General features: G+C 57.1%; 5 protein-coding genes across 5 annotated transcripts; 4 read left to right on the top strand and 1 right to left on the bottom strand.

Moving 5' to 3' along the window:
- The first annotated feature begins 1,310 nt into the window (after window positions 1-1,310).
- Window positions 1,311-4,034, top strand: CDEST_11723 (uncharacterized protein). The gene is made up of 2 exons (XM_062927879.1): window positions 1,311-3,753; window positions 4,001-4,034. The coding sequence occupies exon 1, from the start codon at window positions 1,949-1,951 to the stop codon at window positions 2,237-2,239; it is 291 nt and encodes a 96-aa protein (XP_062783930.1). The 5' UTR covers window positions 1,311-1,948; the 3' UTR covers window positions 2,240-3,753; window positions 4,001-4,034.
- Window positions 4,035-5,414: 1,380 nt separating this feature from the next.
- Window positions 5,415-8,211, top strand: CDEST_11722 (Putative short-chain dehydrogenase/reductase SDR, NAD(P)-binding domain superfamily; the record flags this gene model as incomplete). The annotated part of the gene is made up of 3 exons (XM_062927878.1): window positions 5,415-6,540; window positions 7,172-7,773; window positions 7,849-8,211. The coding sequence occupies exons 1-3, from the start codon at window positions 6,450-6,452 to the stop codon at window positions 8,209-8,211; spliced, it is 1,056 nt and encodes a 351-aa protein (XP_062783929.1). The 5' UTR covers window positions 5,415-6,449.
- Window positions 8,212-14,348: 6,137 nt separating this feature from the next.
- On the bottom strand, window positions 14,349-15,039 carry CDEST_11721 (uncharacterized protein; the record flags this gene model as incomplete). The annotated part of the gene is made up of 2 exons (XM_062927877.1): window positions 14,349-14,722; window positions 14,796-15,039. The coding sequence occupies 2 exons, from the start codon at window positions 15,037-15,039 to the stop codon at window positions 14,349-14,351; spliced, it is 618 nt and encodes a 205-aa protein (XP_062783928.1).
- A 1,596-nt stretch (window positions 15,040-16,635) lies between these two features.
- On the top strand, window positions 16,636-22,824 carry CDEST_11720 (uncharacterized protein). Its single transcript, XM_062927876.1, has 2 exons — window positions 16,636-17,785; window positions 18,123-22,824. The coding sequence occupies exon 2, from the start codon at window positions 18,394-18,396 to the stop codon at window positions 22,201-22,203; it is 3,810 nt and encodes a 1,269-aa protein (XP_062783927.1). The 5' UTR covers window positions 16,636-17,785; window positions 18,123-18,393; the 3' UTR covers window positions 22,204-22,824.
- Window positions 22,825-22,938: 114 nt separating this feature from the next.
- On the top strand, window positions 22,939-24,337 carry CDEST_11719 (Putative GNAT domain, acyl-CoA N-acyltransferase). Its single transcript, XM_062927875.1, has 2 exons — window positions 22,939-23,417; window positions 23,491-24,337. The coding sequence occupies exons 1-2, from the start codon at window positions 23,364-23,366 to the stop codon at window positions 24,130-24,132; spliced, it is 696 nt and encodes a 231-aa protein (XP_062783926.1). The 5' UTR covers window positions 22,939-23,363; the 3' UTR covers window positions 24,133-24,337.
- The last annotated feature ends 928 nt before the right edge of the window (window positions 24,338-25,265 follow it).

Genomic DNA, 25,265 nt, shown 5'->3' with positions numbered 1-25,265 from the left:
AACGGGCGACATCGAAAACCGACAGAGAGAGTGAGGGAGGGGGAAGGGGGGCTGACACTGACTACAGAGCCAGAGCTAGAGCTAGAGCTAGAGCCAAACACCCTGGAGGGGAGGGGGGAAGCTCTCCCAAAGGTCCAAGGGGCGGCGTGTTCCCGGCCAGATCCCTACAGACACTCGAGAACTCTGACAGCGGACGCAACGGACTTGAGCGAACAGGTGCCCCCCCTGGGCCCTGGGGCGCCCTCAATTAAGGTAGTCTTAGTAATTATGCGGATTCTGGGCGCGAGCAGGTTCTGGATTCTCTAAGATGCCGATCTGAGAGGGCTTAACCTTGACCTTGGTACTAGGGTACAGGGACGAGAGTGAGTGAGGTGAGAGAGAAAGAGAGAGAGAGCGAGAGAGACAGAAAGAGAGACAGAAAGAGAGGCACACCAAACGCTTTCAACACGGGGGACTGGTCGGACTTTGGCACAATGGCGCACTGGGGTTCTTTGTTCCTTGCCCATCTCAAACTCCACATGACAACCCGGCAAGCCGAAGGACTTGGGAAGGGGAGGAGGGGACTGGAGTCGGTGGACAGTGGAAAGCCTGGACAATCAAATCTAGACACGCGTGGGCGAGTTCGAGCCCCCCCCCCCTGAGCAGACTGGAGGCGACCAAGAAGACTTGAAAGAAGGCCGACGGGCCACAAATATCCGTACCAAACACCTACGTATATCCGTAGAGTACGATTTATTCTACGGATCCAACAAGGGCGGCGAACCCACACTCAAGGGGACACTCGGTCTTCAGGATACCCACAGCCGCGGTCCAGCCAGACGCCCCGCCTCCAAATCTCTCACTCTCTCTCTCTCTCTCTCTCTCTCTCTCACTCCCTCCCTCTCCCAGGACCATGGGGGCCCCCCGTGGAACAAGGCAGAGAGTATCCGTACAGAGTAGATGGCTATGGAGTACGGAGTACGTACTCCGTAATGTGTACATAACGGCCAAACCTTGCAGGGCAAGGTACATGCGCCTTACGTATCATACAATGGCCAGTACCTTGGCCGGGGCCATCCATCCGCAAAAGCGAAGTGAGAGTGTATGCCGTGTAACTAACCAATTCCATGCCATGGCCTTGTCATTTGTTCCCTCTCTCTCTCTGTGTGTGTGTGTATGTATCTATGTGTGTGTCTTGATGTGAGGCAGTAGTCCAGATTACTATGGTCCAGTCCAGTCCAGTCCAGTGCTTTCCCCGTAGAAGCCGGGTGGGACGAGATAAAGACCCTTTGCGATCCCCTCCACGCCTTATTGCCCTCTCAAACACACACTCTCTCTCTCCCATTCTCTTCCTTTTCCATCTTCCCGCCGCCCCGTCACAGACTTACTTTTTTCCTCGTGCATCTTGACTTGTCTGGAACATTTCGGTTGCATTCTCCTGACCCGTCCTACATCCTCCCTCCCTTCGCGTCACCCTCCTACTTTCTTCTAGTGTAGCTCCGTTTGTCACCTTTTCCCTTCCTCGAGAAGGACGGTTCCTCGGCATCTTAGACTTCCAGGGTTCAGGACAAAGAAAACCTTGCGCAACGCACTTGCTCCGTCACCAACGCCAAATCCCATACGGACATAGAGACACACATACATCATACATAGGACCAACCGACCGACCGCCCCGTCCGCCCGTCCGCTTTACTAGACCAACCCGATCTCTCCCTCCCTCTCTCTCTCTCTCTCTCTCTCTCTCTCTCCAGAAGGATTATAAATCTTTATCAACAAGCGGCCAACCAACTTCGACCACAGCCCGATCGACACCAACCCGAGCAATTTCGTTTTGGGTCTATTAGTACCCCATATCCTCTCTCCTCGACGACAGGCTCAACTCCCCACCACGTTGACGATTCGGACATCGTCAACTCTAGCAACAAACCACCAAAAAACCTTCACCACGGCTTCTCCAGCGATCGCCATCATGGGTTCCCCGAGTGGACCCCCGCTACGCCCCCGAGCGTCGTCCAACTTCATGGGAATCCGCGCCTCCGGGTTCCCGCCGTCGATGACGCCCCAGGAGAAGCACCTCTTCTCGGACCGCGTCAACTCGGCCACGACGCGGCTCTCGAGCACCATGGCCGCCAGCGACAGCCCCGACGGCTTCATCTTCGTCGTCTACTTCCACAAGTCCACCGCCGCCGACGCCCTCGCCCTGCTGAAGGCCGCCGACATCCGAGTCAGGGGTCACGAGGTCCAGTTTTCCTGGCACTGAACTCTCTTCTCTCTGTCTCTTTCGTCGGAAAGTTGTGTCAATGCCCTTTTCTCTCACTGTTGTGTTGCAGCCCTTGGCTGGACTCGACTGGACCGGACTGGACTTACAGGACCTCGTCACCCCCCCCCCCCCCCCCCCCCCCTGTGGACTCATCTCGCGGTTGGTGGTGGACTGGACCTTCACCATCTGTGGACTTCGGATCGCTTCCACGTCCGACCGACATGAACGATTTGCGTCTGGTGGGCAGTCAGACTCCGGCGCCACACGAGTCTGGGCTGATTCGAGGGTTGATCCTTTCCTCTTTTCTCTCTGTCTCCCGTCTCTCCCTTGCCTCTACTCTACAGGCACTCTCCTATCCTCTCCTCCCCCCCCCCCCTGCCTCCTCACTACCTACCTATCCACAACCTTCAATAACACCGCCAGCTAGACAGCAGGGGAAAAGGGGATCGATCGTCCATCTATCGAACCCATCATCCTCCTCTTCCTCCTCTTCCCTCTTCTTTCTTCCCCTCTCCCTCTCAGGGGTCATCCATCCTCCAATTCCCGTCCGCCCGCGTCGGGACGAATCCTTCAACGATCCGTCCTCCTCCACCCCTACACAACCACCATCCATCCCCTCAACGGTCAACCAACCCACCAACCGCCCCCTTACCAATCCTCGGTGATCTGCAGGTCTAGGCCATCCTGGACCGACCACCCCTCCCATGCCATCCACTGTCCAACTTTCCAGGGCAAATCGACCGTCTCGACCCATCCACTGGCTCCTCCGCCCCATAATATCACCTTATCTCCATCGAGGCGGCCATCGCTAATCAATCACGCCAAAACGACCGAGCATCCTTCTCAATTCCCCCTCCCCTTCTCCTGGAGTCCTTTATGGCATGGCAGTCTTGGCCCCCTCCCCCTTATCCCGATACCGATCTCCTTTCACGCAAGGGGCTTCGGTTCGTCGATGCCGCAGACGAGCTGCAGATGAGCTGCAGGAGAAGCATGCACATTCCACTGCCCACCACCCCTCAGTGAGGCGTGCCGACCGGCATCGGAATCGGTATTACAGGTCTGGGATGGGGAATTGGAGACGAAGAAGGTTGGGATGATGATGATGGTGTGAAGTGCCACGGCAAAAGGGGTCCCCGCGACCGACGCCTTTCTTCCGGATTGTTTCGGGTTTATTCCAAAACCCCGTTGGCGAGAGAGGCTGCGCACACTCTCAGATTCTTCGAGATTCTGATGAGGAGAAAGGGTTGAACACCGTTCGGCAATCGGACCCAGTCCAGATGCCACGGAGAAAACGGGACCGTCAATCTTTTAGATGAGACGCGCCGACGCAATCACGGCCGGTTTTCCGCATCTCGGGGATCCGCTTGCCATGACAAGGGGAAGAGGGGTCGAGAGAAGGAGGACATCGGGGATATCAGGGATCTAGTGTAGGATTTGGGGGCATCCTTTGGGGGGTGAGAGAGAGGAGGAGAACACTTCGAGACAAGAAACACCGACAAACGGCATTCCCAAAGGTCAGTCTATTTTTCCTTCTTCACTTTCTCTCTTTGCAATTGTATTCTCCTGTCGTTTTCTTTGTGCCCTCGTCACAGCCTATAGCAGCCTCAGTTGCGCCAACCACCTTCAGGTTGTTTCGGACGGGCAGTAGAAAACCACTACAACACGCAACCCCCCCCCCCCTCTCTCTCTTTATTTTATCCATTTTACGATTTTTACTTTATTCTTGCATACGGCACAAACATCGGCTGACAGAAGTTCTAGACCAAGTTCGATTTGGGTGAATCCGGCCCGACGTGGGGAAGAATGACCGGGGGGAGGAGCATGAAGAGAGGAGCGGACCGGGGGGGGTTCCCGTTGCGTCGCATCTTGAGCTTGGAGGAAATCCCCGAAACCAAACCAAGGATGGTGTGTGTGTGCGTGAAAGAGAGGGAGAGAAAGAAAGAAAGGAAGAGGGAGAGGGATGAATCAAGAGGGGCGGGCTTGGGCACCTGGGCAACAATGCGTAGTCAAGCCTTTTGGGTTTCTCCAAGCCATAACACAGACAACCAACCCGTCTAGTTCCCCGAGGTTCCGGAGAATCGTCTTTCAATCTGTTCTCGTGCACTTACCTCTCTCTCTCTCTCTCTCCTCATCTACCTTACCTCTTCCTACAGCCTTCTGTTGCTCTCGTTTTCGCATCGCACATCGGAGGGAGACCACATACAGAACGGCAGAGGCGGATGGATGGATGGATGGATGTGGATGGATGGCCCAGACCCTCGGATTCGAGTTTCCCCTCGCATTTTGGGTTTGAACCTCTGCCAGCCAGCAACCAGTCGTCATCCTTCTCGGCACCGGTTCCGGAACCAATGTCCGCGGCGCCGTTCTTGGTTGCAATTGGTTCGTGTTCGGAAACGGGGCTTGCTCGCCACGCTTGCTTGGGTCACATTGCTCATACGTTGTACACACACACACACACACACACACACACACACACAGACACACACACACACAGACACACCAAAGGGATGCCTAGGCCAGGCGGCCAGTCACCGGTCGGATGGGTTTGTCACATCATCGAGGATTGTTGTTGTTGTTGTCGTCTCCGCAGTGTAAAATCAGATCATAGTCCCCTAGATCACATTCCCCCAAACGTCAAGTTATGAAGCAAAGGAAACCCCCCCCCAAGAAAAGAAGAAAAGAATGATAATACAAACGTAAACGTTGACAGACCGATGAGTCACCCCGAGCAATGTGAATGTCAATGTTTCTTTCCCCACCCTCCCCTTTCCCCCCGTTTCGATCATTACCAATTGCATCTGGAATTCGGTCTGTCCTGTCCAATCTCTCTAGCCAGCTAGCTACCTTTACATACCGTTTGGGCAAAAATAAAAATAACAATACAAATGAATGCCACACAACTCACCCATCCCATCACCGACAGCCGTTGCATACAGGTATGGTCTGTTCTGGACGGGTTGATCGAGCTTTCTGTCCAGAAGAACCGTTGTTTAAACTGAAACAGGGGGGGCAGAATCTGCCTAGGTATGTACGAATACACCATCGAGTGCATCCGTACATAGTAATCATACGCCACATTTGCATAGTCCAGGGTTGTCCCCCGGGCATTCATTTCCCAAGACTCCAGAGAGCCCAGAGATTCCCGGCCCCCATTTGCGTTTTGACCTCGCCCTCTTGATTATCTTCCCCTCCCTCGCAAGGAACTCTTCCCAGTCCCTACCCTGTGAGTCCCGTCTCTGCCGGAAACCCGCGGCCATATTCCATCTCCGTTGCCGTCTCCCGGCCTGTTGCCCCCTCCCATGGGTTCCGGCCAAAGATGGAGGGTTGGGCCGGCTTCGGCGCAACCCTTCACGCCGTCCTCCAGACCCCCTGTGTTTTCCTCTCCGAAACCCTCGACAGTGACATTCTGTGCTTCGGGCGTGCCCCCTCCACCAGTACCGAAGATCAGCCTACGGGAGGCCGGACGCCATACATAGTAGCGCGATGCGGCCGGCTTACACGCCCACTATCTCCCAAAGCAGCGATGCACAAATGCCCGGCGGTTTACATCCCCCCTCCCCGCCCGCCCGAACCGGTTTGGTGTCTTTCCCTGTTCTTCGTTTCTTTGAACTGCAAACGACCTCTTCAGACTCGCCCGCCCAACCAGCCGCCGAGAGATGAGGTCAGGCGTCCAATCAACCCCCTCCCCCTTTCGCTTTGGCTACAGGGAAAGCCGCTCAAACGGGCCTAGCGTACGACGGCGAATGCGTACACTTGCGATAGCCTCATCCGTCCATCAGGCACCGTGAGTAGACGCGTTTGTTTTGGAGAAGGCAACGCCCGTTGAAGAGAAGCCGTCGAAGCCAGCGGGCAAACCCACGTCGCCGACGGCACAACCTGATGGACCATGGCTAGTTAGGCTGGAATGCTTGCCGTCATGGGAGGGGGGATGGGACGTACAGGCTGCGATACGCGGACGGCATAAGAAGATGGGCTGGTCGGTGGACGGTCTATCTCTGTTACTCTAGATACCCTGGTTGCACGAGAATTCATCTACTAGAGCAGTTGGCCGTCTTCTTGAGAACGCGTGAAGCCTATAAAGCGATCTTCAACTACGTCGCGGAAGCTCCAGATATCGATTCCCGATTTTTGACGACGTACGAAGCGCACTCCCGACTCTTTGCTTACCTTTCCGTCTTGTATTGCAAACGCTCCTCACTCGACTCAAATCATGCCGACCTACTTCGTCTACGAGAAGGACCTCGTCAACCCGACGCCTCAGATCCCGTCCCTCGAGGGAAAGGTCATCTTCGTCACGGGCGGTGAGCACATATTTCGTTTCCTCCGTACTGTACAGTCTTTTCTGTGCAACATCGCCAGCGGTGTCGAGATCACGACAACGTTTACTGCCAAGACAGTCTACCGGGACCTAGCTTCAGGTTTGCCGTTGTAGTCTGCCGGATCGCCCGAGAAATCTGTCTCCCTTACTCATTATCTCCCGATCTTCATCCCCGGGGGCATCTGCTCTCTCCATACCTCCATCCCAAGCCTGAACGCGCAAATATGCGAATGAGGATAGGTGGATGAGAAGACCATGAACACGTCCAAATATCAAGTCGACCAAAGACGCCGGTCCCTCGGTTCATCGACGAGGAGCAAATCAATACATCCGTGATCATGACACTTGCATAGCAGCAACCTCCTTCTGCAGAGGGAATGCCCAGCACTGCTCCCGATCACATCCAACTCGAGCCTTTACGTCAAGTGCTATGCAGAGTCGCACGACGTTCAAGGCCATGTCAATGTTTCCAAGGTCCTCTTCACTCGGGCCTTGGACCTATCACCGATGCCATCGACACCGGGACCATTCTTCCATATCATCATGCTCACACGATGCTATCTACGCATCATCACAACCTTAAGGACGAATGGCTGACAACCCCCAAGGAACAGCAGGTCTGGGCAAATCAACAATTCTCGCCCTCCTCGCCCACAATCCCTCCCACATCTACTTCTCCGGCCGCTCTCTCCCCTCCGCCGAGGCCCTCATCGCCTCCGTCGCCTCTTCCCCCTCCTCCTCATCAGCATCAGGCACCACCACCCCGCCGCCCCTGACATTTGTCCAAATGGACCTCGCCTCTCTCGCCTCCGTCAAGGCCGCCGTCGCCGCCACCTTCGCCCACGACCGCCTCGACATCCTCGTCAACAACGCGGGGATCATGGCCGGCCCCGCGGGTCTCAGCGCCGACGGCTACGAGGTCCAGTTTGCCACCAACCACCTCGGCCACGCCATGCTCGTCCGCGCCCTGCTCCCCGTCCTGCAGCGTACCGCCGCCCTGCCCGACTCCGACGTCCGCGTCGTCACCCTGACCTCGCTCGGGTACCAGGGCCACCCGGCCGACGGCATATCCTTCTCGACGCTGCGGACGACGCAGGCCGGGCCGCCCTTTATCGGGCAGTGGGTTCGCTACGGGTATGTTGTCAGCAAAATATCACTCATCCTCTTCTCCCACCCCCTCCCCTCCCCTCCCCTTCCCATTTACGACGCCGGTGTGGTGAAGACCACAGCGAGTGAGACGAGATGAAATGAAAAGTCACCGAACCCCCCAAACTCACCTCCAAACAGACAGAGCAAACTCGCCAACATCCTCTTCACCCGCGAACTCGCCCGCCGCCACCCGTCCATCACCGCTGTCGTCGTCCACCCGGGCGTCGTCGGCACGGGTCTGGTCGCGAACCAGGGCCTCCTCAACCGCCTCTTCGTCCACGCGACCAACAGGATCGCGGGCGCCTCGATCCTCACGCCGGAAAAGGGGTGCTGGAACCAGGTCTGGGCGGCGGCGGCGGCCGGGAAGGGCGACCTCGCGAGCGGGGGGTTCTACATGCCCGTCGGCCACCTCGCCGACGACCAGCTGGACAAGTGCGCGACGGACGACCGGCTGGCGGGTGAACTGTGGCGATGGACGGAGGACGTCCTGGCCGGGTTTGACTGAGAGGTTGTGTCACTAAGATGATGTCGGGTTGTTTTAAAAGCCGTACACACATACACGTTAATTTATACAAGTGTATATACATATTTATACGAACACATAATTTCGCTCTCCTGGGCACTAGGTTTGTTAACAGGCTTTGCTGGTCATCTTACTATCTATCATGGTATCGGAGTATTAAACGTTCTACTCATATCTATCGTGAAGTTGTGAGATTCCGAGTGACTCCCTGTCGTAACAATGCCGGCGGTCCGAAATCCCACCGGCCCGGCCCCGGGCCCGGAAGGCATCCGGCCGGCGCGCAGTGACGGGGCTCACCACCAGACGGACATCTGCTCGCTGCCGGCATGGGTAACGTCGAGAGATTTGCACCGAGAGTCGGCACAGAGCAAAATGCATCTCGCCGTCTCACAGGCGCTCATCTTTGTCCGCCCAGCAAATGTCATCTCGCACCATGGCGTCGCCGACGCACACCAACGTGACCCCCCAATCACCACTACCACCACCTACCTCCCTGACATGACCTGGCAACATCACCCGTCAAATAACGCTTGTCGAACTTACACGCATCCATACGATCAACCGGCCAACGGTCGCATGTCGATGGCGTCCAATATGCCCCCTGCTGAAGGTGGCGACAGAGAGCCTCATCTAACACCCAGCCCATCCCCAAGACAGACTTGACGCTTACCACCACCGCTCGTTCACATTCCTGGCGACGTCTCGGCAGAAGTAAGAGGGGACGGCGTGTGATACAACACACACGCACCCCCCTCCACATTCCCAATCTTTCAATGGGCTCGCCCACCGGCTCGACAGGACAGGGTTGGCCTGCAGGCGAAGGCTTGTCCCATTTAGTTCTACCCCGCCAAAGCGCCATCAACACCAAGAGAACGCGGACCGCGCGTCTTGGATCGCGTCGGCTGGAGACATTTCGGGAAATTTGATAAACAAGAAAGAAACATGATGCGAGAGAAAGAGGCGGGGCGATGCCATCAAACTTTGTTGCCGTCGCGCAATGCTCCGCACTTGCGTGACATCCCGCGTGGTGCACCTCTTTCGCTTTGCAGCACGATCCCTACAGGGCGTATCAAGACCGTACACCGTAGGTTGATTGGTTACATCCTTTTTTATCTCGTACGTAAGCCCGTCCTCATTGCGAACGCGAGTGAGAGGGAAGGACGATGCTCGGAATGCTACGCTGTAACACTGAAGCTCAAGGCCATCAAGATAAGAAGGATGGCGACTCGTAGGCAGAGTTGCAGACATGCAACCGCTGCTCGCCCCCCCCCTTCGCCCCCCTCGGGTGACAAGGGATTCCAGATTCCAGTGCGAACCCGCCGTCTCGGGTTGCATTTCTCGACCAGGGAGGGGACAACAAGCAATCGATGACCGATGGGCAACCCCATCGAATCGGCGGGCACGTGGAGAAACTGGCCACTCGTCGTCACCTTGCTTTTGTTTTGCTGCCTTGAGTGAGAGAGTGTCGTCCCAGGATTCCAAGGTCCAGACTTTCTTCCACCAAGAACCGGACGGTTTCCTCTGCAACCCCCCCGACCCCATCATATTTTGCCATGCTCTCCGGTCACTCGCGTGCGGGCTCGCCAGTTTTGTCAGCCCTGATCGGCCATCTCTGGGCCCACCCGCCTTGCTGGGTCCCCGGGGGGTGGCGGCCCAACAGGAGGGTTTGCGAGGGGAGAGAGAGAGAGAGAGTGCATAAGTGCATATCGCGGAGATTGGGGCGGCCCAGCGTCGTGCGGAAGCGAAATCACATCGCCCTTTTAGCGCCGCACCAGCTAGCGGAGGGGGGGGGGGGGGACCGCGAGGCAATCTGTTAACGATGCCGAGCGGATTGCCTAGCGGAGTAACAAGAGCCGTCATTGCGGTCCGTTTTACCCAGATTGACTGACGTAGTTGGTCCCAGCATCTGGAGCTGCTCGCTGTCATCGGTGAGTTGCATCGTGGGCTGTGGGCCGCTCCATGACCATGTTGAAGTGGTGACGCCTGTTTGTTCCTAAAAGCCGTGCCGCCAGGCCTCGGCACAGAGCGTGTGCGATTCCGAGAAGATGAGAGGCGAGTCCCAATCGGCAGCGTGATATCAAGGTACACGATATCCGCTTTACCGTTTGCTGTTGAGCTTGACTAGCCTCTGGTGTAAGTACAATCGGCCAGCCAGACAGTAACTCCCGTGTTGACCCGGGGTTCTCTGTGCCGGCCGGGCCATCCCAAATCGCCCTGCCGCCTGCCGGCAGACTGTTTGTCACCGCGAGAATATCCCTCGTTGTCTCCAGCGATCTGCCCTGGGACAGCCTTGCCAGCAACGTGCCGTCTCGTGTGGAGATATGGGCCGCGGAGAAGACTTCGGAGAAGATTTCAGAGAAAAGGTGGGAAATAGAAGAGAGAGGTGGGAGGAAGGGTAGGGGAGGGGAGAGGAGAGGCAGAAAAAAAACAGAAGAAAAAAGCTTTGGACCGTGAAGATAACGGAAATGTTAATGACTGGGAACGCCCGGCTTGATCCAGCGTCATCATCAGATGAACTGTGAACAACGCATTTGTGCTGACGCTCCCCCCCAAATCTCTTCCCCAGTCAATCAAGGTGCGACATCCTCAATCTGCCGCTGAACCGGGCCCATCTGGACCCAGGCCATCGAAATTCATGCCGTGCCAGAAGACCGGGAACGTCCTGGAAGAAGGCGGAGAAGTCAAATCCGTTTCAAGAAAACGAGCGGGAATTCTGGCACGTTGCCCGTCCTCGGCGTTGGTACCCCGTACTCCTCCCACTGCTCTCTCTTTGCCCAAAGCCCTTGCATTCACCTGCCTGTCAAACACCATCAACCATCATCGAATTGTGTTCGATCTCGATGGATGTAGTAATTTGGTTGCCGTGTGGTGAAATCCAGCTGCTGTCGGGCCGGGTTAGTGGACAATGGACTGTGGACTATTGCCGTTTGCCGCCAAGAAAACTCGCTCGCTCGTCGTCCAAGACCAAGGTTGAATTTGATCCTTGACCTGGATGGCGGTCACAACCGTTCAACCGGTCAGTTTTCAGTTTGCAGTGCGAACAAGCAACAGTCATCCCGAGGACCTCAGACACGCCGCACTCGTACTCGTCAGTTCGTTTCCAGTGGCAGAACGTCCGAGACTCGTCGAGGCCAGGTCGATGGAGCCATTTCATCCAACGTACTCTCTCAGTGCCCCACGTTGCAGGGCCTAGGGCTGTGAGATCGTCGCTTGGGAAATGGAAAAGCGTCAGGAACAGAGTTCTCATTGGGCGCGGAAAGCTCACGGTTGATCCGCAGGGATCAACCGCGAGCGATGGGTTTGGTTGTTCGAGTTGCCCCTCATTCGAATTTGTCTGAAAGAGAGCTCTGGCTTCTCAGTTTTCACTTTTTCAACAGAGACGAGGCAACGACCGTTTGCCGAGAGGTGCGCGTTGACTAGTAAGATTTTGCAGCCTGATCATCGTCAAGGGATCGCCGCCTACATTCACACACATAGACACCTGCGAACAAAGTTGTCAAGTTGCATGATTCGTGAGGCCAACGTGGTGCGCCCGGACTGACGGGGCCGCCGTTTACAAGCCATCAAACCGGGTCGTCGGGAAAAGCCAGTGCATATAAGAAATTGACTCTGGGCAGCAAGTCTAGGCCATCTCCGAAAACAAATTACCCGGCAGCACAGAGTAGCACCGTCATATTCCTTGAGGCATTTGTGAACTGTGGTCCAGATGGAGAAGATGGCAGATGGGGAATCGCCGATTTTTGTTTCCATCTGTCATAATAGTAGCAGTGTACTAAGAGGTAAACTTGGATAGACCTGGATCCGTTGGTGATGTGCCGATATACGTTTACCGACATCGAGTGACCCGTAGGATAGTCCAGACTTGGCTCAGTGGAGCAAGATCATCCAAGTCATCTCCAGGCAAAAGGCGGAAAAGGCGAGTGCAAGCTCTTCTGCGAAATCTTCCCGTCCTCGTCCCGTCCGTGTTTCTAAGCCGCCGTGGGCTCAGACCGGGAGAGGCCCGTAGCAGACTGCGTGATAATCTCCCTTCCTAAGACCTAATCCACGAGGATGCAGTAGTCTTGCCAGATCGAACCATTCTGCCTCCAATGCCGAGACATGCCGAGGTTGAAACAGACGCCGTGTGAAACGTCAAGTTATCGGCATCGAGCCAGTCGGACCAGTCAATGAGGAGAAGCTTGGTGGCGGTAAAGGTGCCTTTGGAGCAGTCCAGCTGAAGCAAGCTTTTTGACTCGTGGCGTCGGGATCCAAACAAATAACCGCGTTAACGAGCAGATTAAAACCAACAACAACAACGACACCTCATCCTAACTCGCTCTCAGGGCAAACTGAAGGAAGCTGTTAGATGGACCGGCGGAAGCGCGGGGGTTGCATGCACATAACAGCGCGGGTGATTCGCAATGTGGGCGCGGGCCAATGCTGACCTGGCAAAGCGTGCGCAAACACAGTAGAGACAATAGGTAGTTGCCATCAGCGCTCATTGTTCCAGGTAGCAAAACCGGCGTCGAATAGCCATTGGGCGTTGGGCGTTGATCGGGGAGATGCGCAAGCTGATTCCGGTATAACCGTGTGTGTCTCATCCCCTGCCAACCACACATGACGGTGGCAACGAACCAACCTTGGATGGCAGAGGTCGCAATAGGGAACAGGGGAAGCGGTGAACTGGAGGAATAGGGGGGGAGGAGAAAAGCTGGCGGAATCAGCCTCGACGACAGAGACACAGACACGACTGTATGTCATTTGGCCTCGCGTGGACCAGTAATGGCATACCACGGGCAGTCCGGAAGTAATGGGAACAAACCACGGGACGAGTGTTGCCGGCGCATATTGTGCTCGCACAAGGAAGTATCCGTACGTCGGCATTAGTTTCATTGCGTTTGGTGCAAGGACACCAGAGCGGACCGAAACCTAGGAACAACTTGAGGCTGAACCAAAGAAGACCACAGCACGCGGTTGGCGAGATTGTGAAAGCCGCCGCCGCCCCGTTCGTACTCCGTATGCCAGGTGAGACTCGGGAAAAGGGGTCCAAGGGGACGAGGCTTTGAGCAACGTCGAGCGTCAAGCACTCCCCTGCCAAATGGTCGGGCGCATAATATTGTCCACCTTAAGTTTGCAGGTTATCGGCCGGAAAGTCAAAGTACGGCGTGGAGCAGCGCAGCCTGCAGAAGCATCTCTTGGATTGCCCATCGTCCGTCGCTGATGCAGACAATGGGTGTCCGACAAGTTTCGGCCACCGCCCTCCAAGAGCATCGACTCGCTCACTCGAGGTTGACGCTGGGGGAGCTTGGGAGCTTCGGAGCTTGCCAGAGCCAGCAGCCACACAAGGAGTGCGGCGAGCTAGCAACGGTTGGCGCGATGGTCCAGCTGAGTGGTGAGACAATTGGCAAAGTGGTAGGTTGTTAGTGAGCCCCTAGTTTCCTTGGGTAATCTTGCACACACGCCCTCTCTCCTATGGATGCATGTACATTTCGGCGCTTGTCAACCGTTCGCGCCCGTGTGCAAGATTCGCATGTCCTTCTAGCGATCAGCGTGGAAGATTCAATGCGGGCAGCCTCGACACGGGCGAACGTTCTCGCAGCGACGGAGGCGGCGAGTGCTGCAAGCCGGGCTTCTCCTTTTTTAAGGTTAAAAAGGCTCGATAACAGGAAAGGCATGTCAGAGAGAACCGCTGAACCGTGTGTTTGCTGGCCAATGCTGAAGCTATAGCGAAAAGCTGGCCTAAGGATGACGGGCATAAGATAAGGTATTAATGCCAGTGCCGTACGGACACACAAGCAAACGGGCGGAGCGGCAAGGCGCAGGCATGGACCAACTCCCCGTCAACGCTAGGGCCACACCCTCAGATTTGCCTGGCGGTTGCCCGTGGGAGATAGCGTTTGCATACACACAAACGATAGCTGGACGGCTCTGGTTGGTTCCTGGACGGCATCCGTACGGGAGAGGAGAAGATGAGAAGATGCTTTTTGGAACGGCCTGCACTGCAGTCAAAAGCAAGGGCGCAATGGAAAGGCGAGGGCTCGACGGATGGCGTTGGTGGCAATGATGCGAGTGTGTCGAGGCGAAAGGGAGCTCAGGATATGGGGGGCGGCTGGCGGGGAAACGAAGGAGCTCAGGAAGGATCAGACAGGCAGGTGACTTGGAGCAGAATTCTGGGGGCGCTTGATGATGATGTTGTTGATGATGGTGTTGGCTTGACGGCAATGCGTATCGGCGGCTGCGAGTGACGAGGGATGGATGCAAGGTGTTTCGTACGAAGCTGACGATGGGCAGACGCGATGGTGGTGATGACAGAAAGGATCGAAGGCGTTGTCGATCGAGTGCTGTTGGTATTGAGGCGATGTCTCTGTCATGTGCATATGGATACGGAAGAGGAAGGATGATGGCAGGGAGAGGGCGGCAGTGTGTGAGTTTCTTTTGTATGCGGTCTCGAACACGGCGTTTGGTTTTGGTGTTTTGGAGTTGGGGTTGGTGAGACGCATGGTTTGTTTTGATGCTGATTCCTTTTCCGGGCCAGGTCGAGGATGAGGAGGGAGGAAAGACGGAGGAGGGAGGAGAGAGAAGGCAACCCGGAGGAGCGGTTGTGGCTTGACAGTAACAGTATAACCACAGGTAGGTGCTGACTGCTCTTGCTCTAGCTCCTGCCTCTTGCCTCTCTCGTGATGCCCGCGCCAGAGCCTTGTTTGAGATGCCAGAAGGAGCACCTGTAACCCGCAGCTGCGCTTGATCTGCCGAGCATTGTCGCCCCTGCCATCTCCCATCCCAAGCATGAAGGTCGAGGCAGGTGCACACCAGTCCTGTACCTTGCATCATGTACACTGAACCTGCAGCTCACCTGCCGTAGCCAGATTGGGGGCCTCAAGAAAGTTCCGTTCCGCCTGCTTTCCTTTTGGTGAGGGCGGGGTACGTACCTCTAGCGAGGGAGGAGAGGATACCTACCTAGGTACCTACCTTCCTTGGATACAAATACCTATTGATACCTACCTACCTACCTGATCTACCTAGGTAGGTATTAATTGGTAAACACAGGTAGATATCGACCAACTAACCTAAGGTAAGGTGGTGAGAAGGAGTAAGAGAACAACAACTTCCCTGCATTGAGTGGGTAGACAGAATACGCGAAGATGCTCCTGTCCTCGTCTCTACGCTTGCTTTTCCCCCTCAGACTGCGCAGAAACATCTAAAACATGGGAAGGGGCCGCCCGGATTCTACCACCACCGTGAGCAGTGTCTGCCACTGGCCGCACATGGGATTGGAGAGCTATGACGCCGCCCCCCACCTCGAATTTCTGACATTTGACACGCTCCTCCCAATTAATTCCATTAGGAACACTATAGGCACGGCCCAATCCTCTTGGCCTCTCTCCCCCCCAATCCCGAGTTACAAGTCCCGACTCCTACTGCCACTCAGTTAGCCCACATGCACGAATCCTTACCACCGGCACTAACACACCAGGCTGCGATGGACCTACCGTAACCACCATACCACACTCATTCGCCAGGGGGCCCGTCCCTTGCATTTTGCATCCAGTCCAAACCAAAGCCAGACAAGTCCAGGAACAACATGCCAGGGGGGGCCTCTTTTGAGTGTCTGGCCCAGGGGCCAATCCCGCTTCTCGTCGTCCTCTTTGCTCTTCGAGTCTTAGTGCGCCCCCAGTCTCATGCCTGCCCGTCTGCCGTTTGGTGATGGGATAATTCGCCGTAGTCTGTCTGGTGGGCGGACGGAGTATTTCGTCGTCGTTGGCCGGATGTCTGTGAGCGAATGGCGCTGCTGCTGACCAGGCCGGGGCTCATGCTCATCATTGCCGTCACTCACCTCGCTGCCAGTGGGTGGTGTACTCTGTACTCACTCACTCACTGCCTCACTCGCTCACTGCATCAGCCCTCGTTGAGTATCACCCACCATGCATCTACTCTCCTCGCACGCGAGTCTTTCCTCCACGAACCCCATCTCATCTCACACGCCCACGCCGCCATCCGTCCATCCCATCCCCATCCCATTACAGCTCACTCACACCTCACCCTCGATTCCCTTGCCCACCCCCCCTGCCCGGCTTGCATCCCCTGGGCCATCCGTCCCGCCGTGCAGTGCAGCCATCCCAGTCCCCCGTCTCTCGGCCCCCTGTTTCCTGGTCTTCCTCCCCTAGCAATTCAGTTGCCAATTGGGCTTATTCCTCCTCTTCCAGGACAAGTGACTGTGTTGGCCCCTCTTCTAATCACTCTCCCTCACTTTCCCTCACTCACTATCCGGACTCACCACTCACTCACTCACTGTTCATTACCTCCTGAACAGCAGTGTCTCTCATTGTGTAGTGACACTCCACCCCCCCCCCCCCCCCCCCCCCGTTCCGCTCGGATTCCCCAATTTCTGGTGCCTATTGCCCTGTCCCTGCCCCTGTCCCTCTGTGTCTGGAGCCCCGCCGTTCCGCAATTCTTCTTTTTCCTTCCTGGGTCACTCCTTTCTCTCCCGTCACTCTCAATCCGCGCCGTCTCCAGTCACACTCACTTACCTTACTCACTCGCTCACTTTCCTTCACTCACCTGCCATTCCCTGTTTGCTCTGCTTTACTCTTCTGTTCTGGCTCCTGCCGAGTTATCTTGAGTCTTGACTGAGTCTTGCGTCTTGCGCCTTGCTCATTCGACCAGTAACAACTCGAACCAACCAAGTCACTCGTTTGCGTTTGCTTCGTTTCCCCTCCTATTACTTCCGAGGTTTTCTTCTTTTTTTTCCCCCTCTTCCGCCCGTCACGGAAAGACCAAAAACTGAAGGGTAAAAATCATAATCAAACCCCCCCCTCGATCCGAGAGCATCCATCTACCGACCCGAGTCCTTCTTTTACACACCCTCCCTCCCTCTTCTCTTCTCTTCTCTTCTCCTCCCTCTCCTCCTCTCGCTTCTCTCTAAGCCTTCCACCGTCTCTCGACACGACTGTCGACCGTGTCAAAACTACGAACGGCACCGCGAGATCCAGCATCTCTGCGACAACCGGAATACGATCTATTCTCGACCGGGATTGTCGAAGTACACCCCTGACGGGACCTCACCACTTTCTCTTTAATCGAGAGGCCACGATATAGCCATTACGACATTTGCCATCCGACCTTCGACATTCGTTTCCTGTTCCGGAACACCGACCAACCCGCCGACTGCAAAGGCTAGAAAAGCTTAGGCTTGGTTCCTGCATCCCGTCCCGTCCCTCCTCGCGCAACATCAGGACTGGCTTCGACGCACCACTTCCTGCCGCCGGCCTATCGTGCAGGAGACCATTGAATCTCGTGTGGATGAGTGTGCGACCCTGGACCATCCGACTCCTTGTCCTGCTTTGCGAGCGAACGAATCCCCTTTTCGTTTTGTCGTCTCGGCAGCTCTATTCTCAGCCGCGACCTTTTCTTCCTCCCTCCAGCTTCAACACCAGCCGAGAGATAGACACAGCCTCGAAATATCTATCTGAGGAGCAAAAGAGCACCCACCTGCGACATTGACAGCCGGACCTGAACTCCATCCTGCTGAAACACCCCCGACACAGGCAAGCCCCGTCTTTGATCGTCTTCGACCCAGGTATGTTAACATGTCTACCTCCCAAGACTCCCCTGCCTTTACCTCTGCCTCGGTCTTTGTATCTGCCCTTCCGTGTTGCTCTCCGCCTTAGATACAACAGAGTTGTTGCATTCACCCCAAGCCATCCCCTTTCCAGTGCTTTCGTCTCAACCTCCCCATCTCCTCCAGCTGCGACGGCGCTCGAGCTCAGCTTCAGCCGCTCCGACGCCTTGCTGAACTCAATTGCTGCAGTCCACACGCCCAAAGCGGTCTGGAGCTGAGACCGGAACATGGTTGTGTGTCCAAGGGTTCCTATCAAACCTTTTGCTGACGAGACTGCCATTTTGCGTATGTCTAGGCATCTCAACTTTCAGACGCTGCCTCGACCAATCGTCCCCAACAACACAGCTCGTTTCAAACAAACAAACAAACAAGCTTTCGGCTTCCGTCCCAACTCGTCGAACCACAATCCCGACATCCCTCTTAATGGCAGCCGCTTAATGAAGACCCATACCCTAGCTCGATAAATCGACCCCAACAAGAAGGAAGACGAGGAGCGGTCCTCCAGAAGAACCGACACAGCTCCTTTTCCTTTTTCGGCCAAGACACGGCAGAAAATACTGACCACTATGAACCGTTTTCGCACCAAGAAGAAGGCGAAGGATGATGCTGCCTCGGCGCCGAGGGCTTCCCACGAGTCCGAATCCTCTACGCCCTTCCGCCTGTTCGGCAAGGCCAAGAAGTCCCAAGAGGAGGAACCGAAGAAGGAGCTGGACCTGGAGAATGCTCTGCCGCCAAGCGATGACTTCCGGACGAGTCTGCTCATGACGGGCCTTTCTGCACGATTCTCCATGCTCAGGGAACAAGATGACCCAAACACCAAGATCGGCAAGGCGAGCGACGACAGCGTTTTATTCCCCAACCGACAGTCAAGGTTGATGGACTTCGGCTTCGGCCCGGGTGCCAATGCACTCTCGGACATTGCAGAGGTTGAGTCCATCAGGAAAGAGGCGCCCTTCAACCGTATGGACTCATACCACTCGGCAGACGGCAGCTCTATCTCGGGTAGCGTTATGGACCGCGCCAAACCCGGCGAAGGCAATAACCTATTCGGCGGACGACAGAAGGTGTACAAGCTTGCCTCGGGAACCGCATCGACAAAGAACCTTGAAGGCGGAGGCATGAGTGGCCGTGTCCTCTACGACGACGACGTGTCCAAGTCGGCTTTCCAGAAATGGAGACAGACCGAGAAGTCCAAAATGTCGTTCGACGACGAGCACGATCAGACGCAATCGAGTCTCGATCTTGCTCGCGCTGAGTCTCCTCCGCCCGTAGGCTACAATAGCAAAAGAGAGACGAACTCGACGACGTCGTCCACGCCCTCCGTCGGCCGCAATTCCACCGCAGCCACCTCAGTCATGTCGCAGCCCACGTCCGCAGCAAAGGACTGGCAGTCAAACTCAACGGCTCCCAATTCGGCCGCAGGCACTCCTCATCTCGAACGCACTTACACTCGAACGCGCCGCCTCTACGAGACGGGACTCAATCACGAGCTCCAAGAGCAGCAATCCTCGGCCCTGTCGCGTATGGACACGCTGTCCCGCCAGCGCACCCTCGGCAGCAGAACTCCCGACCTGATGCAGAACGGGCCGTCCCCGACAAGTAGCCTCTTCAATGACCGGTTCGGTGAGAGGAGGATCTTGGCCAAGGCCAGTGCTCCCAACCTGCGATCCGGGAGCCCACTAACGGTCGGAAGCCCGATCCCTCCCATGGATCTGGGCGTGACGAACCCGGAGCCCAAGCCCTCGTTTGGCGGCGCGCCTCCCCTGAGCCCACCCATCAGCGAGGGCGAGGAGAACTCCATCCTGCCCAGTGATCGCGGCAAGGCCACCGCAATGGGACTGTTCCAGAAGCCACTCCACTCGTACGACGAGTCGAGATACGCCCAGAGACAGCTCCAACTTCAGCAGGGTCGCGACACGCCGGCCCACAGATTCCGCGCCGAGTCTAACGCCTCTCAGACAACCGGTCGCTCGCGGTCGTCTTCCTCGGCCCACAGACTTCCGATCGAGAAGCCCGAACCCACCATCCGGACCGAGCCGACCGTGAAGGAGGAAGAGGCCGGGATGAGCTTCTACGACGATTCCATGTCGCCACAGGATGAATACACAAGGCCTGCTGCAGGTTTCCACCCCGCGTCAAGACGGCCAGCCGACCGCGATCATCCCGCACTCAGGAACTCGGCAGAGCCAGCCCCATTGTCGTCGACGATCACGAGAGTTTCGGCTGAGCCGTCGCCTACGCCTGAACAGCCTTTCCCTCCCGTCTCTGCCGTGTCCATCGAGTCACCGAACTCGTCTCAGGACTCACCCACTCTCCCTTCATCATCGGGCCTCAGTGGTATGGTCCGCCAGCACCTCCGGACCGACAGTGCGACGTCGTCCCTTTACGGCTCAGCGCCGCAGACGTCCAACTTTGCTTCCAGGTTCCCGCTTGATCCCTACGATTCCAAGTCCATGGCGGACATGGGAGCTATGGCCAACCCCTGGGAGGCTCAGTCGCCGGACTGGAGAAACTCGACCTTCAACGGAAACGAGCAGGCCGACGGTGAGCACAAGGAGCAGCAGCCCGCTCCCCAGCCTCGCCCAGCTCTGTCATCGGGCACCCGGAACGCCTCGGAGCGGAACACGGGCTCCAGCACCGAGATGGAGAAGGATCAAGACGAGTTCGCCAGTCAACTTGCCGATGGCGCCCGTCGGGTCCGCGAGAGACTTACGTCGTATGTCGAGTCCGACCGCGACAGTCGGTCTCTGTCGCCTAACCCCGTAGACCGTATCCGTGAGCCATCGCTGCCCCGCCCGAACCCGTTGGGCATCCTGAGGCAAAAGACGAGCCGTGGTTCCTTGATCGACCGCAATCGGGAGAACCGCCAGGACAGCCAGCACTCCAAAGCCATCAAGATGCTCGGCCTTGCGTCGTCAACCATCAGTAGCGCCCCCAGCCCGAGCCGGTCCAGTTTTGAGGACAAGGAACCCCAGTCCCCTGTTCGCGAGGACCGAGAGAAGCCCTCGTTCCCCAGAGCTGAGACGACCCCCGTGTTGCCGTCGCAGGAGACGAGCAAGGAGAAGGAAGAGGAGCCTGTGCACGCTGGATTGAGGGCCTTCAGACAGGCCAGGAAGCAGTTGCTGGAGTCCCAAAAGAGTCCTTCGACTATCCCGATGGTGCCTGGCCCGATGCCCGGCTCCATGGCCACTCCCATGGTTGGCCCGCCGGCTTCTCGCACCGCCCCAAGCCGTGAGCGGACTCCCAGTCAGCGGTCAGCCTCCCGTGAGCGACGACCGCCTCCCGTCACCTACCAGCAGCGGGCACCGAGCGAAGAGCCTCAGTTCAGCAACGGCCCGGGACGAGCGGCGTCTCGCCCTCCGTCCCGGACGGAACGCGACCGCAGTGGCTCGGAAGCCAGTAACGGCGAAAGGTCTCATCGTCCCGCCCGACTCCGCACCGGTACCGCCTCATCTCCACACGAGGACCGCGGAATGGGCCTCAACCCGCCTCAGGGTCCCCATTCAGGTCGGCCGGCCATGTTGCAATCCCCCGGGCTCCCCGGCACCAACATCCGTCGGTCTCCTATCATGCCTCCTCAGCCGTACCCGACGGGCGCTCCTTCGGCGAAGACACTCGACCGATCCGCTTCCTCGGGCAACCTAGCCGTGCAGTACCGTCGCAGAGGGCCTGACCCCGCGCAGCCTTCTCCGATCTCTCCCATGGCGCCCATCCCTTCGCCTTCGATCCCTGTCAGCCAGTCTACGCCTTCATTCGCCCCCTCTCGCCGACCATCGGCGCCTCCTGTGCCATCGCCCAACTACGAGAACCCTGCCGCCAGCCGCCTTGACGAGTCGATGAAGAGGACGGTCAGGAAGAGGGACATTTCTGAGCCAACCTTCGTCTCATCCACCTCGCGGGTCCCCACCGTGGCGCTCCCCGAGACATCTGAGTCGCGCTCGAGAAGCGGCTCGCGGTCGAGGTCCGGCAGCATGCTCGGCGGCGCAGCTTCGACGCCCAACCTTCACGCCACCATGCAGGCTCATGCCAATGCCCCTCCTGTTCCTCCCATCAACCCCAAACGCCGCAACATGATCGGCTCAATGATGGGTCGCCGGGGCGAGGACGACTCGGGCGCCAGCTCTCCCCATCCGACTTTCTCGCCACCCCCGGTTCTCGGTGAACGCGGCGGAGATAGCCACAGCGCCTTTTCCGTCAGTGACGAAGAGGACGGGCCAGGATCTCAGCGACGCCGTCTTCGAAAGACCATCAGCGAGGCTAACGGGATGAACATGCGGGCCCGTCTTGCGCGCGGCAACAGCCCTCCCAACATGCCGGCGCCCACGGCAATGACTGGCGGTCTCAACAACGGATCCATGCCTGGCGGCATGATCTAGACTCTCGTCAATCTACCATGAAACCTCTTGGTTTGCCTTCTTATCATCTCTTACTGTCATCAAAACAAAGAAAAAACGGTTTGGCGGGGTAAAAGGAAAGAGAGAGAGAGAAGAGAGTACGGTCATCACGAATCTACGAGAACATTTTGTATTTCGCCCAACATTTCCCTTTTTCCCCTTTTTTTTCCCCTTTTTTCTTTTCCCCTCAATCATCCACTAACCCGGTCGTATGATCGTGTCGTTCCTATTGTATATTTCTCATTTTCATTCTACCTTCTTCTTAGGTAATGGCACTTCCGTGCTCGACCTTATCTGTCTTGGAGCTCCTGGAGAGGGTCTTAATTTGGGCGGGCTTCTCGGGTTTTGCTGTGGGGTTGCTTCAATGCGTTGTTAGTGGTGGGCCTGGCGTCTGCCGCGGGCAATTATTGAACATTGGCAGGAAAGGTGAGATACGTAAAAGGGGAGGGGGATGTCTTTTCGAGTTTCAAGAATACCAGAATATTTGGAAGCCATGGCGAGGCTGGTGGGCAAAGGACTGAGTGTGATATACCATTTCTTAAGAGTAGGGAGAGGAGGGGTGTAGTGGAAGCAATCAACCCACTTAGGATCAAGTACGACTGCAAAACATGTGACAATAGTGGCGAACGGCGGGCGAGCTTCAACCGGTGAACCCCTTCTCTAGACGTCTCGAGTCAAAGGTGAGCAATCCTCATCTATCTGGTCGGCTGCCGAAAGCGAGAACGGGGAGACGGCGACGGCGGATAAGCCCGGCAAATGCGGGGGAAATGGAGTCGCCTCGGCCCGGGATGCCGGCCGGTCTGATGTGACAAAATCGGCGGGGGGAAGGACACTCGTTCCCCTCTCCATGCGACGACGTCATCTCCCTCATACATCTCTATCTCGTTTCGGGATCTGTGCACCTTGGCTTCATTCAGATCGTATTCATCCGTCTCATAAGTAGCAACGTGCGGCTCACTCGGTCACCTTGGTGTAAGCTAGCTGGCAGACTGCTCTGTTCAATCCGTCTTAAAATCACCTCAATATTTCCCGCTACCCCGCGAAAAGAGCCCCCTCCTCCCCCTCTCTCCCTCGATACAGACTCGCCACATCCTACGGCCGTCCGTTGCCCGCCGTCCATCGGTCCTCGCCCGCTAGGGAACATGGCATTTATCCGCCCCTACAAGGCGTCCGACTTTGCCGCGACAGGCCACATCGTATATACGCCCATCCTCCTCTTCCATGCATACAATTCCCTTACTCATCCGATGATGGCTGACCCCATTGCAGTGCCGCGCGACGCTCCCGCCGTCCCTCGAGCGCTCCGAGGCAGCAACCAGAACGGCGCCCTACATCTGGACGCACCAGTTCACGCTCCTGTCCCCGGAGACGTGTCACATCCTCGACGACGGCCAGGGCACGGCGGTGGGCTACTGCATCGGCTGCCCCAACGTCAACGACCTGGCCGACGCCTACCCGCGCTACGTGGCCGAGGTGCTCGAGATGTCGCCGGAGCTCGCGGGGCGGAAGCCCGAGAGCCTCGAGACCAAGGCGCCGTGGACCCTGCCCGGCACGGGCGAGGTCAACGAGGAGGCGCTGTTGCAGCAGGCCTTCAACCCGACGTGGCTGGTGCTCGACGAGGAGCGCAGGGACCTGTGGGGCGCGTGGAGGGCCACGATGCACATCGACCTGCTGGGGCCGTGGCAGGGTAAGGGGTGGGGGAGGAAGCTGGTGGAGAGCTTCGTCGAGAGCCTGAGGGAGGCGGACCGGCAGAAGGGCGACGGGGGCCTAGAGAGGCTGTACGGGAAGGGCGTGCACATCGGCGTCGGGGGCGAGAACGACAAGGTGGTGCCGTTCTACGAGAAGCTGGGCTTCCGGGTGTATCCCACCGGGGAGAAGGGCTCGATCTGGATGACGCGGGACATCGAATAGATGAGGCCACCATAGAGAAGAACCATGAACTTCATCAGAACAGGCTTGAGGGGGTCCACCATTATCACGAACTCGACCGAGGTCACGGCAGGTGAGTCACTAAGAAGCACGAAGTTGGGTTGGCAAAGGACTACTACGTGCGACGCTGTATTATTCCTCTACCATAAAACTGGAAAGGGAAAAAAAAAAGAAAAAAGAAAAAAGAAAGACATGCAACACCAGGCATTCGCCGGTCGTCTCCGACCCGACTACTACTCTGGCCCTCGCTGGTTTATCTAGGAGAGAGCGGACGGGATCTCGAGTTCTCCAGTGGGTGTGGTCGCATGTGATGAAAACAGGCCCGGCGGAGGCTTTTATTAGCAGTCGCGGCGCGGGCAGTGCGTGGCATCCGGCCGGAAGCCCCCGTTTCCCGATTCCGCCGGCAGACGGCCCCGGAGTAGGCCGAGAAAGACCATTGTCTTCAATCGAGACTTGCTGAGGTTTGGCTTGGCATCTAACCAGGTCTTTCAGACTGGACTACCTGGCTGCCTTGACTGACTACCTTGCATGTCCAACTTGGAGACGCTGTCTCCGGGACCCGGCGGCGGCGGCCAATGCAGCGATCGGCAAGACGGATTTCGTAGGGGGACCCCGTTTCAACTAGTGATTCGGCTCCGAGATGGTGGGCATCTTCACCGATGCAGGCTGCAAGCGTCCGGTGCCTTCTACAGGATGCAGGATGCCCGCAGGACAGAAGCGGTGGGGGCGGGGGCTGACCGGACGGGGGGGGGGGGGGGGGGGGGGGGGTTTAACACACCATCGATGCCCCCCGTCTTTTGCTTGTGCAACTCGCATCGAATTGTCTTGCTGCGAAGGGTGCGAACCACACGTTGCAAGCCAGCCGTGTCGTACCACAAACGTCTCACGATGGGTCGGTCGACCTGAGATTGTGGGTGGTCCGGGCAGCGACATGCGAGTCCTCTCCCTTCCTTCAGCTCTTCTGTGCCCTGCCCACGACCACGGGTCATTCAAGAGCCGTGTCGACGCACGGATGGCGAGCAGCAGAGTGTGCGAGGACTGCACATTTGGCTGGGCTACGAGAAGGAAGGTTTGGTGGTTGGTTGGTTGGTTGGTTGGTTGGTGGTGATGAGAGG

The sequence above is a fragment of the Colletotrichum destructivum genome, chromosome 7 (assembly GCF_034447905.1).
Source record: "Colletotrichum destructivum chromosome 7, complete sequence".
NCBI classification, from domain to species: Eukaryota; Fungi; Ascomycota; class Sordariomycetes; order Glomerellales; family Glomerellaceae; genus Colletotrichum; species Colletotrichum destructivum.
Note: the sequence above shows the minus strand (reverse complement) of the source record. Positions and strands in the feature narration are given on the sequence as shown.

Coding starts and splice junctions, on each gene's coding strand:
- CDEST_11719 (XM_062927875.1), top strand. CDS start 23,364: ATGGCATTTATCCGCCCCTACAAGGCGTCCGACTTTGCCGCGACAGGC. Junction 23,418..23,490: donor TTGCCGCGACAGGCCACATC/GTATATACGCCC, acceptor ACCCCATTGCAG/TGCCGCGCGACGCTCCCGCC.
- CDEST_11723 (XM_062927879.1), top strand. CDS start 1,949: ATGGGTTCCCCGAGTGGACCCCCGCTACGCCCCCGAGCGTCGTCCAAC.
- CDEST_11720 (XM_062927876.1), top strand. CDS start 18,394: ATGAACCGTTTTCGCACCAAGAAGAAGGCGAAGGATGATGCTGCCTCG.